Source organism: Aquila chrysaetos, chromosome 15, assembly GCF_900496995.4.
Source record: "Aquila chrysaetos chrysaetos chromosome 15, bAquChr1.4, whole genome shotgun sequence".
Classification (NCBI taxonomy): domain Eukaryota; kingdom Metazoa; phylum Chordata; class Aves; order Accipitriformes; family Accipitridae; genus Aquila; species Aquila chrysaetos.
Genome location: NC_044018.1, coordinates 29,265,630 through 29,281,171, shown reverse-complemented (window position 1 = coordinate 29,281,171; position 15,542 = coordinate 29,265,630). Strand labels below are relative to the sequence as shown.

Sequence of the window (15,542 nt, the reverse complement as noted above, 5' to 3'; positions counted from 1 at the left end):
CCATTTCCACCGGGAGGAACGAACCAACCAAACCCTCAGGGCAGAAGAAAGGACAAGTGTAAGGAGACACTGAGCCAAGGAAGCTGGGGTTATTTTCTCCTTGTGTTTCTTACAAAACGCAGCTAGTATCAGGGGACTGAGAGGACTGGTCAGAGAGCATCCCTGGGGACAGAGGGCTGGGGTCGCTCCCAGATCAGCTCATGCAATGTGGGGTCTCTCAAGACCCTGCAGCTCACCTGCTCCCTGTGCCAAGCTGAGCAGCTCTCTGAGTCCCTCTCCCTTCTCTCCACTTTTCAGGTTAGCCCTTGCTTTCTCCCACTATCACCCCACCTCACTCTGCGTCCCCCTCCCAGGAGAGCCAGGCAGCTTTCCAGTCTGCCCAAAAGGTTCCTGCCAGGCTTTAAGTCTCAGTCAAAGTTGCATCTGAACAATACAGAGCAGATAAGTTCCACTGCTTTTCCTCTCCATGAATATTTCATAAGGCTGCTGGGCGCCAAGCCTGTCGGAGGTGGCATTAAATTAACTGCACGGACACATGGATGCTGAGACAACAGTTAATGGCTGTGCTCAAAGCTTCATGTTTTTCATTGAGGATAGGAAATGCCGTATCTGACAGAAAAGGTGCCAACGCATCCCCACTTCTTTACTCAGTCAACAATGACATGCACTGTACAGGACAGCCTCTGAAATGACCCATGATCATCATTAATTGCTTAATTAATACTTGTGGTGTGACTGCTCACTTGGCTTTTTTTCCACAGATTAATGCTGGCTGGATTTGTGTCCCTTTTCTCTCTGAGCAACCATAAGGGTAAGTGCTCTGGGGAATAGGGAACTTAATGCTAATACTTGCAGAAAGTAGCCTTTAATTCATAGAATCATAGAATCATTTAGGTTGGAAAAGACCTTTAAGATCATCGAGTCCAACCATCAACCATGCCCACTAAACCATGTCCTGAAGTGCCTTGTCTACACGCTTTTTGAATACCTCCAGGGATGGTGACTCAACCACTTCCCTGGGCAGCCTGTTCCAGTTCTAACATCACGCTTTCTGTAGCAACCCAAGTCACTGTCAAGGGAATAGGAATCCTTTCCCTGGGTGCTCAGCGTAAACCTGAACAAACTGATTCCATTCATGTCCATTTATGCCCCCATGAGCTTGATTCTTAAGATGTCAAGGACAGCAGTTCTGTTGAGAGGTGTTACTGCCACGTCTGGACGTTGGACTCTTCCGTTCGCAGCGCAGGCAAAGCCTCCTTCCTCCGAGCCCATCCCAGAGCAAGGGAGGCTTCAGGACCAGCATCTCCTGCAACTGGCACGTATTTACAACGGCGAGCGCTGGCAAGCGTGAGACCAACACCCCAACCCTCCTCAACTCCAGGGCATTTCTGACTGTAACAACTCCTGTGCAGTAGCTCTGACAGCTGCAGTGGAAATCAGCCAGGCTAAATTAGGACAGGAGAGATCAGAACAAGTGCGATGTCAGCTGAGGTAGGTAGACGAGTCCCTGAGCACGCCTGAAGGGAGCTCGATGGGTTGCCAGCCTAAGGGTTCGAGGGGCTGCAAATTCTCTTACAGGTGGTTTTGCACAGAGGTGGGAGCCCCTGACACACAGCCCGCTGCCTCCCCCACCCCGCTCCTAACACCTCCGCTCCCCCGTGGCCCTTGCATCCCCCATGAGCTCCCCACCGACATTGTCCCCAGGACGCTGCGCCCCCAAGAGCAACCCTCACGGACCCTGTACCCTTCCCTAATCCCCCAAGACCCCGCTCCGACACCCCGCACCCTCCCAAAAAGCCGCAGGACCCCGCTCCGACACCCCGCACCCTCCCGGAGCCCCCCACGACCCCGCCCCCTCCGCCCCCTACGGCGGGCCTCCAGCCAGCAGAGGGCACCCGCTAAAGGGCGGCGCCTCTCTAGCGCCCCACCCGCGCCTTCTCTCTATGGCGTACGTCCGGTTCCGGCCCGCTCCCCTTTGTGCTGGAGAAGATGGCGGCGCGGGCGGGATTCCAGTCGGTTACTCCCAGCGGTGGCGGTGGTGGAGCCGCTGCCGGGGCCGGTGCTCTGGGGCCGGGCACACCGGGTGGGCCGGTGCGCATGGGACCGGCTCCGGGACAGGGCTTGTACCGCTCGCCGTTGCCGGGAGCCGCCTACCCGGTGAGGCGGGGGAGGGGCCGGCGGGGGCGCGCGGACCGGCGGGGCGGGGCAGGGCGGGAGGGAACGGGGGCGGCGGGGACGGGAGCGGGAACGGTCCCTCCCGGTGGGTACGGGACCCGTTTTCTTCTCTCTGCAGCGCCCCGGAATGTTACCGGGCAGCCGACTGGCACCTCAGGGTCCCTCCATGGGGCCCCCCGGTTACGGCGGGAGCCCGGCGGTGCGGCCCGGGATGGCGCAGGCCAGCCTGGACCAGGCGCGCAAGAGACCGGCGCCGCAGCAGCTCCAGCAGGTGCAACCGCAGGCCGTGCCCAACCGCAACCACAAGTAAGGGTCGGCATCCCCGGGCAGCGGGGGGACGTGCCGGGGCATCCCCGGGCAGCGGGGGGTCATCCCGAGGCAACCCCGGGCAGTGGGGTGTCTCAGGGTATCCCGGCATATCCCCGGACAACGGGGCATCTCGGGGCATCCCCAGGTGGGAGCACAGACCAGACGCGTTGCCTCTCTCCCCAAAGGCTCCCCGGGGAGAGGCTGGGTTTGGGGGTGCAGGCAGGCACCCCCGAAATCGGAGAGCTGAAGCGGGGACTGTGGCGGGCACGGGGTGATGGGCAGCGTCAGTTACGGACTCGGTGTAATCGGCTGGCTGCCCTTAGCGGCACAAAGCTTTTCTGTTTGGCTGCGTCCGGGGCGATCTGCCTTCGTGCTGCGCTTGGGCTTCTCGTGGCTTCTTCTTGTGGAGTGGCTGAAAGGGACGTCGGCTTTCTTGTGCAGCTCCTCTGGGAGAGGGGGGCTGCCAGATAAAAAAATAACGTGCAGCTGCTAGACGAGAACAAGTTTATGTTGCGTTTCTGGCAGTATAATGTGATTTCTCAGTAATGCTGGTAATTCATCCCTTGATTTAACGTGCAGGTCAATCTGAAGCTAATTGAGGCTGGAGAGTCACTTTGGTTAGGCATTGTGTCAGTACGCCCTTTCCAACTTGATGTAAGCCCGTTTTCTAAGCTCTTGTAGGGGATGTGAAACGTTCAGGTAATCAGTTAGTCACACTGCTGCAGGGCTTGTCAGCTCTGCAGTGCTGGAGGCCTGGCAGGGGCTGTGGGGAATAAACAGCCTGACGCTGCACTGACGGTAACGATAAGTGCTTCTGAAAATGAGAGCCTGGGCCTGAGACTGGCATCCAGGCTGAGAGCACTGCTGATGCCGCAGCACTAAACCAGAGAATATGCCATCGTCTTCCTCCCTTTGTGAATGCCTACAGTTAATTTGCAGAAAGTGGTTGCCATTTTAATGCCTGTGTGTGCATCTTCTTCCTTAACAGCGCTAAAAAGAAGAAGATGGCTGACAAAATTCTACCTCAGAGGGTGAGTGGCACATGCAGTTGCAGCCTGTGTTGATATGAAGTAGGCTGGAGAAGTGCGGGGGAGCTGACAGTGATTTGCATTCTTGATTGGCTGTAGATTCGTGAACTTGTACCCGAGTCTCAGGCCTATATGGACTTGCTGGCCTTTGAAAGGAAATTGGACCAGACGATCATGAGGAAACGCTTGGATATCCAGGAGGCTTTGAAGCGACCCATTAAGGTAGGGGAGGGCTGCGTTCGTGGTTATCATAAGCAAGGTTTGGAGGCTCTTATTTTAGTTAAGACAGTAGGAGGGCACTGAAGCTTGGGTCATGTCCCTGTAAGTGTGGCATATCAGGAGTCTTAACGCTCCAGACATAACCAAGGAGTGGAACCAGAAATGCCTCTTTCCTTGCTCCAGGAGAGGGGGGAAATATGAGGCAGCTGAAAACATTAAGCTTGGTTTTAGCAAAGCATAAGCAAGATAGTAAGCCCTTTATTTCAGAGGTAACACTGAGCCGGTGCTTTTTCTCTTAGCAAAAACGAAAGCTACGTATTTTTATCTCCAATACCTTCAATCCAGCCAAGTCAGATGCAGAGGATGGTGAAGGAACAGTCGCCTCCTGGGAGCTTCGGGTGGAAGGACGGCTGCTGGAAGATGTAAGTGTGAAATACCCAGCCACAGGGGTGATTTTTTGGATCTGGAATTGGCAATGAAACCAGTTTCTTAGTGTCTGAGAGCATAGCTAGGGGCTTGATATCCTCCTTCATCTCTGTTTTCCAAGGAGTCTGATGGTGACGAGACTGAGAGCCCAACCTGGAGACTGATGGGTATCCCCATGGATAACATGAGTTATACAAAGTTCTTATAGCTATAAGAATTAATGTTGAGAGCAGATCAGTGGCACTTGTGTACCCTGCCTCTGAGAACCAGGGCACTTGCATTATATGTAATTTCTGAGTGATTTAATTCCTGCGAGCTCATCTTTAACTCCAGTCTTTCACTTTCTGACTTGGAACTTGATTTTCAAGCACATGTTGGTGAGTTTAGGCGTTCAGAACTTAAAGGAACGCTGTCGTGCATGGTGGCTGTGCTTGAGTGCTGAGACTTGCTGTCCTAACACTTTTCCTTCCTGTGTTGCTTGCAGTCTGCTTTGTCCAAATATGACGCCACCAAGCAGAAAAGAAAGTTCTCATCCTTCTTTAAATCTCTGGTCATTGAACTCGATAAAGACCTGTATGGCCCTGACAATCACCTAGTAGAGGTGAGCTGCTTTTTGCTGTGTTACCTCTAAAAATGGGTTGATATTTCAGCAGACAGGGTTTGTATATCACTCATAACTTGAGAGGTGGGGATTCTTAAGGCTTGAACAAGTGTCTGGGAGCCAGGAGCTCTTGAGTTCTTATCTTAGCTTTTCCTCTGACTTGAACAAATGTATTAACTCTTGTTTCAAGTGCGGAATAAGGTGCACTTTCTCTAGGTGGGTGGGATTTACTGGCAAGCTTGGTGGGTGCCAAGCAGTGGGAGCAAAAGGAACCAAGTGTGGGGGTGCTTCTAAATGCCCTCTCCATTTCCAGTGGCACAGGACTGCTACAACTCAGGAGACAGATGGCTTCCAGGTGAAGAGGCCAGGAGATGTAAACGTGCGCTGCACTGTCCTTCTGATGCTGGATTACCAGGTAAGATGTCGGGAGTAACAGTGCTGGGCATGTACTGTTAGCCAAGTCTGTGGCCATCTCACCTTTCTATGCTTTTTGTTTCAGCCTCCCCAGTTCAAATTGGATCCCCGCTTGGCTCGTCTCTTGGGGATTCACACTCAGACCCGTCCAGTGATCATCCAGGCATTGTGGCAATATATCAAGACCCACAAGCTCCAGGACCCCCATGAGCGGGAGTATGTCATCTGTGACAAATACCTCCAGCAGGTAAGTGTGGCTGGAACAAGTGACTGTTTCAGCTTTGCTTTGTCAGCAGCCAGTGATTGCTGGCACTGAGCTTCCGTTCCTTTCCTTAGCCCTGTGTTTCTGTCACAGATATTTGAATCTCAGCGGATGAAGTTCTCTGAAATCCCACAAAGACTTCATGCGTTGCTTATGCCCCCAGAACCGATCATCATTAATCATGTGATCAGGTGAGACTGGTCCACTTCACTTCATCTTTCTAGGAAGAAGAGTGGAAAGGGTGGATGATGCTGCTACAGGAAGACGATGTAGTATGTTCTGATTTTCAGCAGTAGCTCCCGTGTTGCCTGTCATTGTTTCTTTGTACAAGAACAGCCGCCTCTTTCGTTTATCACATCCCTCTTTTCCACAAGGCACTCCCACGTTCATGCTGTCTTTTGCATTACACTTTTGTAGATAGAAATCTGCTTGGAGCAATCACTTGGTCCTTGTGCTGCAAAGCCATCAGTGGAGCTTTGCTGCTTGGTGTTAGAGCTGAAGCTAACACTAGCGTGGCTTGTCCCTGCCTGCAGTCCATATGCTGCATCATCCTACAGTAGCTACAATGTGGTGCTTTCTTGAGCTGCTCACTTATTTTGGCTTCTTTCTTGTGGATGCCCCTAGTGTTGACCCAAATGACCAGAAGAAAACAGCTTGCTATGACATTGATGTGGAGGTGGATGATACCTTGAAAACTCAGATGAATTCCTTTCTGCTGTCCACAGCCAGTCAACAGGAAATTGCTGCTCTGGATAACAAGGTAGGAAGAGCTCCCTCAGGTCTGCCCTCCTCATTGCTGGGTAGGAACATGTCCCTGGAGCAGGTGAGCCCTGAACAGGACAGGAGTTCAGCTTTGCTTTCTTGTGCATTTGGAAGCTGGAGTGGGGTGAGCCATGCTTACAAACAGGTGGCTTTACCTGGAAGTGTAATTTTAAAGCAAATGGTCAGTGGGAAAATTGGTAATATTTAGAGCTGGAAACTGGGAATTGAAAATCCTATCTGATAGTTACAAGTCAACCAGGGAGTATAAGAATTTGTCTTCATGCGTTGGGTCTCTTGATGTTTCTGTCTGACTTTTTCCCCTATTTCAGCAGTTTAGTTGCTGTGCTTATCTCCTTCAGATTCATGAAACAATAGAGACAATTAACCAGCTGAAGACCCAGCGAGAGTTCATGCTGAGCTTTGCCCGAGATCCTCAGGGCTTCATCAATGATTGGCTACAGTCCCAGTGCCGGGATTTAAAGGTAAAAGCTTTGTCTTGTGTAGAAGGTGGATCTAGTCACACGCTTCCCTCATTATAACCAGCTCCCACAGAGAAAGAGAGAGGCAATTTCCTGCTCAGAAAGCAAGGCTAGAATTGGAGTCGAGTGTAAGAACCTGACCTGACTGTACTGAAATTTCTTTGAGGAAAGGGGAGGGAGTGTGGGATTGCTCAGCACAGCCAGAGCTTTTGCACTCCCTGAACTGTTTTGTCCTTTGTGCTCTCCAGACAATGACTGACGTTGTTGGGAATCCTGAAGAGGAGCGTAGAGCTGAGTTCTACTTCCAGCCGTGGGCTCAGGAAGCCGTGTGCAGATACTTCTACTCGAAGGTGAGCATCCCTGAGCAGGGGTCCCCCTCCATACCCAGTGGCTCGGAGTACCTGTCACTCCTTGGGAACAGACGCTGCCAGTGGAAAGTGGGAGTGCTAAGCTTCACTTGCAGACACTGCTGATGCGTCTTGGTCCCAGTTTGAGTTCACCCTTTTCCAGCTGGATCCTGTGTTGCTTGGATGCTGTGGTGCTGCACCACCTAAGTATGTTAATGCTGTGATTCTGGCTTCTCTTGCAGGTGCAGCAAAGACGGCAGGAATTGGAGCAGGCCCTGGGAATCCGTAACACATAGGCTGCTCCGCTCCTCCCCAACCAGAAGGCATCACAGCTATTTGTGGAGACAGAGAGCTGCAGAGTACACTGTTAAGGCTCACATAATCCCACTCCGGCAGCGAGGCCTGCATCATTATTCATCCTGGCATTGTCCCTGTTGGGACAACTCCAGGACACCTGGGGTCTTCTGGGGTGTGGCAAGCAAGACAGGCTCCACTGAGCACACATTTCTACCTGGTTTTCTTCCTGACTGTTGCCTTGTCAGTCCCAAGGCTTCCAAGAGCCTCCCCTTGACTCTGCACGGCCTGTAGTGTCCCCAGTAGCCAGTACGACTGCTGACTTGGAGCCTTTCTCAAGTTCAGAAACCACAGCCCATTCCTCGCCAACTAGCATCTAGTTGTGGCACGCGTGAGACCTGGGTCTGGGAAGCCTGGATCTGCTGTAAGCGTGGGGTTCCGTGGCTAGTGTCTTCCCTGCCTCATTTTATAGCAAGGTGCCAGGAGATGTATTGGGCAGGATGCCATGAGCTGACATACCTCCCTGCCCTTACTCCCTCGCTTGGAGGGTGCTGCTGCACTGGGCTGCCTCATAGGTCACTCTCCTCCTTGAGGAAGTTACTGAACTGTGTAGAGAATTGCTTCTTCCCTTGTCCCTTTTTCCCTGCCCCGTTCCCTTCATGTTCTTTGACAGACTGTCCTAGGCTGGGATCACAGGGGAGATGAGGCATTGGCTTACTGCAGGGATGTGGAAGCATTGGAGTGGTGGGACGTCTCTGCACTTCAAAAGACCTACACTTGCGGTTCCAGCAAGCCATCTGGCTGTTTTCCCTGTAGCAGGGAGAGGGGATGCAGCAAATGCCTGGTGGAATTGTGCAGGGGCGCAGCATTGTAGGTTCATTCCTTTGGGACAGTTATCCTGTGTCAATTACTATGGGGACCAGAGGCTCCTTTGTGTCGACCTGAGGACGTAACAGGACAGTCCTTGGGAGCGGACGTAGCTCCAAGCGTATACAAGTTAGCAGGTGTTTCCATGCTGAAGCTCCTGTGGTTTTTAGTCAAGTTTTAGGTTCTGGGGCTGCCATGAGGCCCAGCATGGTTCAGGAATGTACAAGTAGATTTTTCTCTACTATGGGGAGTAGCAGCCCAGATGCCTCTTCATGGAAGGAATTACTAGTGAACTAGTGGCCAGATGTAAGAGAATGGCTTCTCTTAACCTGGATCTCAGTATTTCTGCTTGGGACTGTAATGCAAATGGACTTGGTCATATTCTCTTGGAATAGCTGCAAAGTCATGTTATGGACGAACACCTCTCATCCCCGCACCTGGCTTTGGTGTGGTTGGGAAGGTTGCTATGAATTTGGGAGCCTGGGTGACCCTACTCCTTGTGTCTGTGTTACTACATGTCTGTGAGTAATAGACTCTCGACTTCCCTTCTCCTTGCCCCCTTATGAAATGGCTCCTCTGTGGTACTGGGGTGAAGGTCTTTGTGCTGATGAAGCAGCCCACTGACTCCTCAGGGTAATCGCACATGAAGGATGCTGAGTACTGCGTAGGCAAACATAGCTGTTGCAGAATAACTGCTTTTCTTAACTGAATATTACGGTTTTTTCCATGGACCAAATTTTTTTTTTTTGTACTGTATCCTTGTAGACGTCACCCAGTTTTAATAAAAGCCTCCTGCGAAGGAAGCTGTCCTCCCTCCTTCTGTGCTGACAGCATGCTTTCTCTCAGCAGCTGCCTTAGTGGATGACACTTCATTTACTTGCCTGGGAAGGGACAGGATTATGTCTACTTTTTTTTTTTTTTTTTTTTTTTTTAATAACAAAGCCAAGTGGGTTAAGAGACTGGAGAGAAAATATTCCTCATATTTTGGCCTTTTATAGAGAGCCTTTCATGTAAGGATCTCCTGGCTTGCAGAGTCTGCTAAGCCTTTGCAAAGTGCTTTTGTGGTAAATAAGCAAAGTAACTTGAGCAAAACTGGAAATCCAGTGGCCAAGCTACTGATTAAATCTAAGCAGCCCACTTTCCACACTCTGCTGCCTTGCAGAATTGTGACAGCCTGTTACAAGCCCCATGGGAGTCAGGCATAATTTTGAAGAAACTGCATTAAAGTTTACATATAAGGGTTTAACACTATGCAAAAGGGGCATTAGTCTCTTTACCCTGCCTTGTTTATAAAAGTAGAAATACAGTGCTTTACAGAAAACCTGTAAGCCCATGTTGCAAGGGAAAGAGATCCTCTGTGTATAGAAGAAAGGGCAGTTTGCTTAAGGTCGGGCAGTTAGTGCTGCTGCTTAAGGCTGTGAGATTAGGGCAGGAGTTGTGCCCTGGGTCTGCAACCAGATGGTTCATATTTCTTTACTTGGGGGGGGAAAATGGCACTTCTTAGGAAGAGCGGGAGAATAAAATGCTTTTATGCAGAAAAAGGGGAAGAGAGGCTCCACAGTCACGACTCCCGGCTCTGCTGACATTTGAGATGTGAGCTATTTCACCTTTGCTTCAGGGGAGCAATCTGCACCTGCAGTGCAACCCCGCATTGCCGCCCACCTTGCTGCGAGCACCGGCTGTGCCTGGGGAAGCGGCCGGCCTCTGCCACCGGTGCCCGGTTCCCCCCGGGGGCGAGGCGGAGCCAGAGGCGGGCCGGGGCCGCCCCTGCTCCGGGCGGGCTTGAAATACCACCGGTGGGGTCAGCGCTGCGCAGTGCCCTGGCTCCCCGCACCATGGGTGGCAAGAAAGTCTGCGTCGTGGGTTCTGGCAACTGGTGAGCGCCTGCTGCCCGGACACCCGGGTCCCCTCTTCGAGCCACGGCGCGGTCCCCGTCCTCCCACCGGTGCCCCACGGTACCCGGTGCAAGCTGTTCCCGTTTCACGCCTGGTGACCTGTTGTGCACTGGGCTTACTGGTGCCAGCGGCTTGAGTGCCCGCTGCCCACAGCTCTGCTCTGCCCACGCAGGGGCTCGGTCATCGCCAAGATCGCTGGCAGCAATGCGGCGCGGCTGAGCACCTTCGAGAACCAGGTGAACATGTGGGTGCTGGAGGAGGAGGTGGGGGGCCGGCGGCTCACTGACATCATCAACACGGAGCACGAAAATGTGAAGTACTTGCCAGGGTACAAGCTGCCCCCCAACGTGGTGAGTGTGGCCCGCTGGCGGCCTCTCTGCTTGAGCGCAAGGTCTGGTGCCGACAGCCAGGCTCTCTCTGGTGAGAGGTAATAAATAGCTCTGCCGGGAGCTGCTGGAGCTCTGGTGCCCTGGGCACCGGGCGTGCGAAGGTAGGGAGGGGATGCACCGGGCTGCATGGGACTCAGTTACACCCTCCCAGTGACCTTGATCTGTGCTTGGACGAGCTGCGGCCCTGGCTGCTCTTGCTGCCCACCTTTGCCCCCCGCTCTGTTATCCCACAGTCTGGGCTTGAAGCCATGTGGCTGCCTCCGAGTTGGCATCGGCAGCGTGCAGAGACCCCGTGGGGCCTGCTGCCCCACGGCTGGCACTGGCCTACTGAGGTCCCCAGAATGACCCCGGCTCTTTGCACTGCTTTTCGTGGGACCAGCTCAGGCTGCTTTCATCCTGCTCTGCTCCAGCCCCTCTGCCCTGCGAGCCCTGGAAGGGAACCTCGGGGCAGTGACTTTGTGCCCTTCTTTTCCTTACAGGGAAGCCCCCAGCAGTTACTCTCAAGCCCCTGCTCCCCTTGTCCTGGATTCAGGACACACTCACTGCACAACTGCAGATACAACCTCCTGATGACAATCATATTCTCCAGGTAGCAGAGCCAGACCTGCTGAAAGCCTGTGCTGGGGCTGACATCCTCCTGTTCGTGGTTCCCCATCAGTTTATCGGCAAAGTCTGCGACCAGCTCAAGGGCCACGTGAAGAAAGATGCTGTCGGGGTGTCGCTCATCAAGGTGTGAGCAGGAGGAGTGCTTCCCCGGGCAGTTTGCTGGGGCACTGGGCCAAGGGGGTTTAGCTGGAAGCAGCCTGACTCGAAGAGGCTGCAAAGGGAATTCTGGGGTTTTGGAGCAGAAACTGGGCTCCAGGGTTATGGGGGAGCATGGGGAGAGTGGGAAGTGGGGGCAGAGCTTTCATGGGGATTTAGAGGTGTATTGGTGGAGGAGAAGGGTGAGGGAATGTGGGGGATCTCAAGTGCTGTGAGGAGTGGGGTGCAGCTGAGCACTGGGGGGGCTGTTGGGATGAGAGTTGGAGCATTGCAGCACAGGCAATGACAGGGGGCAGGATTGGGGCAGGTGGGGCCAGGTCTCTGGGGGAGCAGGTGCTCATCTCTGTCCCTGGTTGTCTCCCAGGGGGTGGACGAAGGACCAGATGGGCTGAGGCTGATCTCAGACATTATCCATGAGAAACTGGGAATAGAGATAAGCGTCCTCATGGGGGCCAACATTGCTAGTGAAGTGGCAGAAGGGAAGTTCTGTGAAACAACCATCGGTAAGGAGCCAACATCCCTCCTCATTAGCAGCCTTCATTTCTGACAAGCAGGAAGAGGCAAAGGGGTGAGCATGGTGCAGCTTAAACTACTGCTGCCTAGGGTGAGCTGGCCCTTTTTCCCTGTGGAGGCAGTGAGACTCCGTAGGAGCTGGACGAACTCATTTACAGGGTTTACGATGTGATTGCTCGCTTCATTAAGAACAGAGTTGTGTGTCTAAAAGCTCCTGCCAGCATGGACTCTGAGCATCAGGCAGTCTGCCTGGCACAAATGAACGGGGTGGATGCTAAGAGACCCTTTAGGAAATAGAGTTCCCACCTTCATTTCCTTGGGCTTCAAGGGACACTCACCTGGATCTCATGTTATTGCCAGCCCGGGCTGCTTGAAAGTTCATTTGGTGACTGTTCCTAACATCCTCTACACTGTTTGTGAATCATGCACAGCAGCCAAAACCAACAGAACAGTTTGCTGGGTTAGAAGTTATGGGATTCAAAGTGTATTTTAAACAAAAGCAAACATGCTGGGCAGGAGGCCACAGAGACTGGAGGGGTATAAGCAGAGCATGCTATCGCTGTGAGCACACAGAAACGCTCTCATGCAGGACACTGCAGGTACAGGGAGAACAGCAGCCTCCAAACCCAAATTTGCAACCTTTGAAGATGCCTCTAATCTACTGGGCATGTCATTTCTGTCTTGCTTGACGCAGCAGCAGGGATTGTCCCCATCTTCTGGGAATTCCAAGGTTGAACCTTGCTTATCTGCCAGGCAATGTGTGCTTGGCACTTTGTGAACCTGCAAATGTTTAGCAACGTCCATCAGATGGGCAATAGGTTCCTCCCGCTGCACTAGCTGCAAGGGCTGTGCTGTAGGAACGCACCACTGGGCAGGAAAGCAGCGGAGTCCTAACTTAGGGTCTCCCCCCATCACCTTCCTCCTTCTCCCTTTGTCTCATCAGGCTGCAAGAACACGCAGCATGGGCAGACGCTGAAGGAGCTGATGCAGACACCGAACTTCCGGGTGACGGTGGTACAGGAGGCTGACACCGTAGAGATCTGTGGGGCTCTCAAGGTGGGTGAGCCGCTCCCCGGGGTTTGCAGGTCTTGGTTAGCAGAGCCTGCGGTTCTCTAGGGCTCGGGCTCTGCAGGGAGCTCTGGGGAGGAGGCTGCCAGTTGAATGAACCCCACTGGATATTGCACTGTGGCTCGCTGAGACGGTTGGGTCAAAGGCCAGATGTTGGGGGGAACTGTGGATGTGTCCTGTTCAGCTGCTTGGAGGGATGATGATCACTGGCATAGGCAGAGGCAGGCAGGAGCCTGTGCTTGGGATTACACAGGCAGGTCACAGATACAGCAAAACCCTGAGCTCCGTCGGGAACAGATCCCTCCACACTGCTGTTGTTTTCCAGAACGTTGTGGCTGTAGGAGCTGGTTTCTGTGATGGGCTTGGCTATGGAGACAACACGAAGGCTGCCGTGATCCGTCTGGGACTGATGGAGATGATTGGCTTTGCCAAACTCTTCTGTAAGGGCCCCGTCACCTCCTCCACTTTCCTGGAGAGCTGTGGGGTCGCTGACCTCATCACTACTTGCTATGGTGGCCGCAACCGCAAGGTGGCTGAGGCTTTTGCCAAGACTGGGAAGGTAAGCAGAGTGGGGAGCAGGCAACATTGATACCTGCATCAGCCTGCTGAGCAGGCAGGGAGGTGAACCCAGTTAGCACCATGGTATCCTGCCTTCACTCGCCCAGTGCCGCAGCCTGGTTCCAGGGAAGGAATGTGGGGCAGCAGGTGGGGTTGCAGGGTCCAGCTCCCTCACTGTTGGGTTGTTTCAGTCTATTGAGCAGCTGGAGAAGGAGCTGTTGAATGGGCAGAAGCTGCAAGGTCCCCCGACATCTGCTGAGCTGCATCGCATCCTTAAAAGCAAGAATGCAGTGGAGAAGTGAGTGCTGTCATCTCTCTTGTCTGCTCTTTTGGGGTGGGGCTGGGATCTTTCCTGCAGCTGCAGGAGGGGAAGCCCACCCTTAGTGTCTCTGCTGTTCAGGTCAATCTCTGCACTGCCCATATCAAACTAGCTGGGCAGGAATGGCCTGTTGGATGAGGTACCATGCCACTGTCCCACCTGCTCCTGCCCAGTGGTCCTGCATGTCGCAACAGAAGTTGAGGTGCTTTGACTCTGCCAGCTGTGGTGACAGGGCAAGGGGTGACTTTGTTCATCTGCCCACAGGTTCCCCCTCTTCACAGCTGTGTATCAGATCTGCTACGAGGGCAAACCTGTTACTGATATCATCAAGTGTCTCCAGAACCACCCTGAGCACATGTAAGCGGGCTCTGCCTGCAAAACCACTGGTCCTGCCGAGATGAGCGGAGAGCTCCTGCCCACACCAACTTGCTCTGCTGCTACAGCTTTGCAAGGAGTCCAGATTTCCTGGGAGCCTTTGCAGAGTGCTGGAAGGGCAGAGGTTCCCCTTCTCAGCCCTGGACACTGCCAGCCTAAGCCTGGCATCTGCACAGAGGTACCTGCTGATCTCCCTCTCTCTTTGAAGGGCTCATTTAGCTTCTGCTGCTGTCTAGGGTCTGCCCTGAGTGGGGCTGAGCGTCTTCCTCCTTTCACTTTCTCTTGCCGTGATGGATTCAGTTCTCGGAGGGTCTCTGACAGGTCATCTTGATCAATACCAGCTGTGCAGGAGGCACTGCCTGGGAGGACAAGCTTTGCTATTAGCCCCGTGGGGCCACTTTGCATGATACCAGCCCTTTCCTGCTTGCTGCTGTTGCTTTTGGCTTAACTGTCTTGTGGAGAGGGCACAGTTCCCTGCCAGGCTCCACCAGGGTGAGTGAAGCTCCTCAGGACTTTCAAAGGGGCTGAGAGTCGCTCTTCTTTCTAAGAAGCACCAGCACAGAAAATAGCATTCTTTGCCACCCTGCCATATGCTGCTTCCCCAGCCACCACCAGCTGCTCCTGCCGAATGGTACGGCCGATGCTTTGTGTGTGAGGGCAGCTCCAGAGTGAGACTTTAGAGCTTGTTTATTTAGATTATTTTCCTCTTGCAATCAAACCTGGCCTCTGCACCCAGGGAACTTCCCTGTTGTCACAGATTTGTGTGTGCTAATTCCATGCCCCCTGACTGTCCCTGGACAGCCTTTTTCCCTCGTATCGGTTTGTCCTCTGGCTGGCTTTGGCAATGCAGGGACCAACTGCCCCAGTCTTTCTGAGCAGCTGGCAGGCTGTGTAACCCATGTCAGTGTACCTGACAAAGCAGTTGGGTCATGTTGCTTTTAGACGAATGATCTACGCAGCTTTTTGCCTTCTCTCTGGCTTGCTCCAGCCTGTGCCTTAGCACGGTCTTTGCTTCTACGTGTGGCTTTCTAGAAGCTGAGAAAGCAGGTTCCACACTTACTTTCCCTGCTGCCCCTCCTGTGAGGGTGCTAGAAACTGCCCACTAGCACACAGGGCGGCAATGGACATGTGATCCACAAGAGGTACAAGGAGACCTCCAACATCACAGGAGAGGACAGAGGTCTCATGCTTCGTGCTGTGCCTTTGAAACTTGCCCCTTGTCCAGCCAGGTACCACGTGCCTCTCTGGTCCTCTGAAGCTGGCTCACTGCACTCATGTTTGCTCAGGCCAGCGTGTCCAGCGGTTCACTGATCCCTGTCTGGGCTGGCAGGCTAGAGCTGCTGCAAGTCTTGCTGTCTGCCCCTGTTCCAAGTCCTAGTGCTGCTGGGTCTCTGAGTATCAGTGTACTTTATGAATGTTTAAAATAATAATAAACTTGGAGAAGAGAGGGGAGACGTGCTCTTTGCTCTGTGGCTCCGGT

At 53.3% G+C, this 15,542-nt stretch overlaps 2 protein-coding genes across 2 annotated transcripts; both read left to right on the top strand.

Moving 5' to 3' along the window:
• The first annotated feature begins 1,954 nt into the window (after positions 1–1,954).
• SMARCD1 (SWI/SNF related, matrix associated, actin dependent regulator of chromatin, subfamily d, member 1) lies at positions 1,955–8,986 on the top strand. Its single transcript, XM_030037224.2, has 13 exons — positions 1,955–2,157; positions 2,294–2,481; positions 3,473–3,515; positions 3,612–3,734; positions 4,031–4,153; positions 4,642–4,758; positions 5,072–5,173; positions 5,258–5,419; positions 5,528–5,625; positions 6,059–6,194; positions 6,556–6,678; positions 6,924–7,025; positions 7,265–8,986. The coding sequence occupies exons 1-13, from the start codon at positions 1,990–1,992 to the stop codon at positions 7,316–7,318; spliced, it is 1,539 nt and encodes a 512-aa protein (XP_029893084.1). The 5' UTR covers positions 1,955–1,989; the 3' UTR covers positions 7,319–8,986.
• A 955-nt stretch (positions 8,987–9,941) lies between these two features.
• Positions 9,942–15,509, top strand: GPD1 (glycerol-3-phosphate dehydrogenase 1). Its single transcript, XM_030037235.2, has 8 exons — positions 9,942–10,059; positions 10,251–10,428; positions 11,057–11,197; positions 11,594–11,732; positions 12,686–12,798; positions 13,136–13,369; positions 13,560–13,666; positions 13,952–15,509. The coding sequence occupies exons 1-8, from the start codon at positions 10,019–10,021 to the stop codon at positions 14,046–14,048; spliced, it is 1,050 nt and encodes a 349-aa protein (XP_029893095.1). The 5' UTR covers positions 9,942–10,018; the 3' UTR covers positions 14,049–15,509.
• The last annotated feature ends 33 nt before the right edge of the window (positions 15,510–15,542 follow it).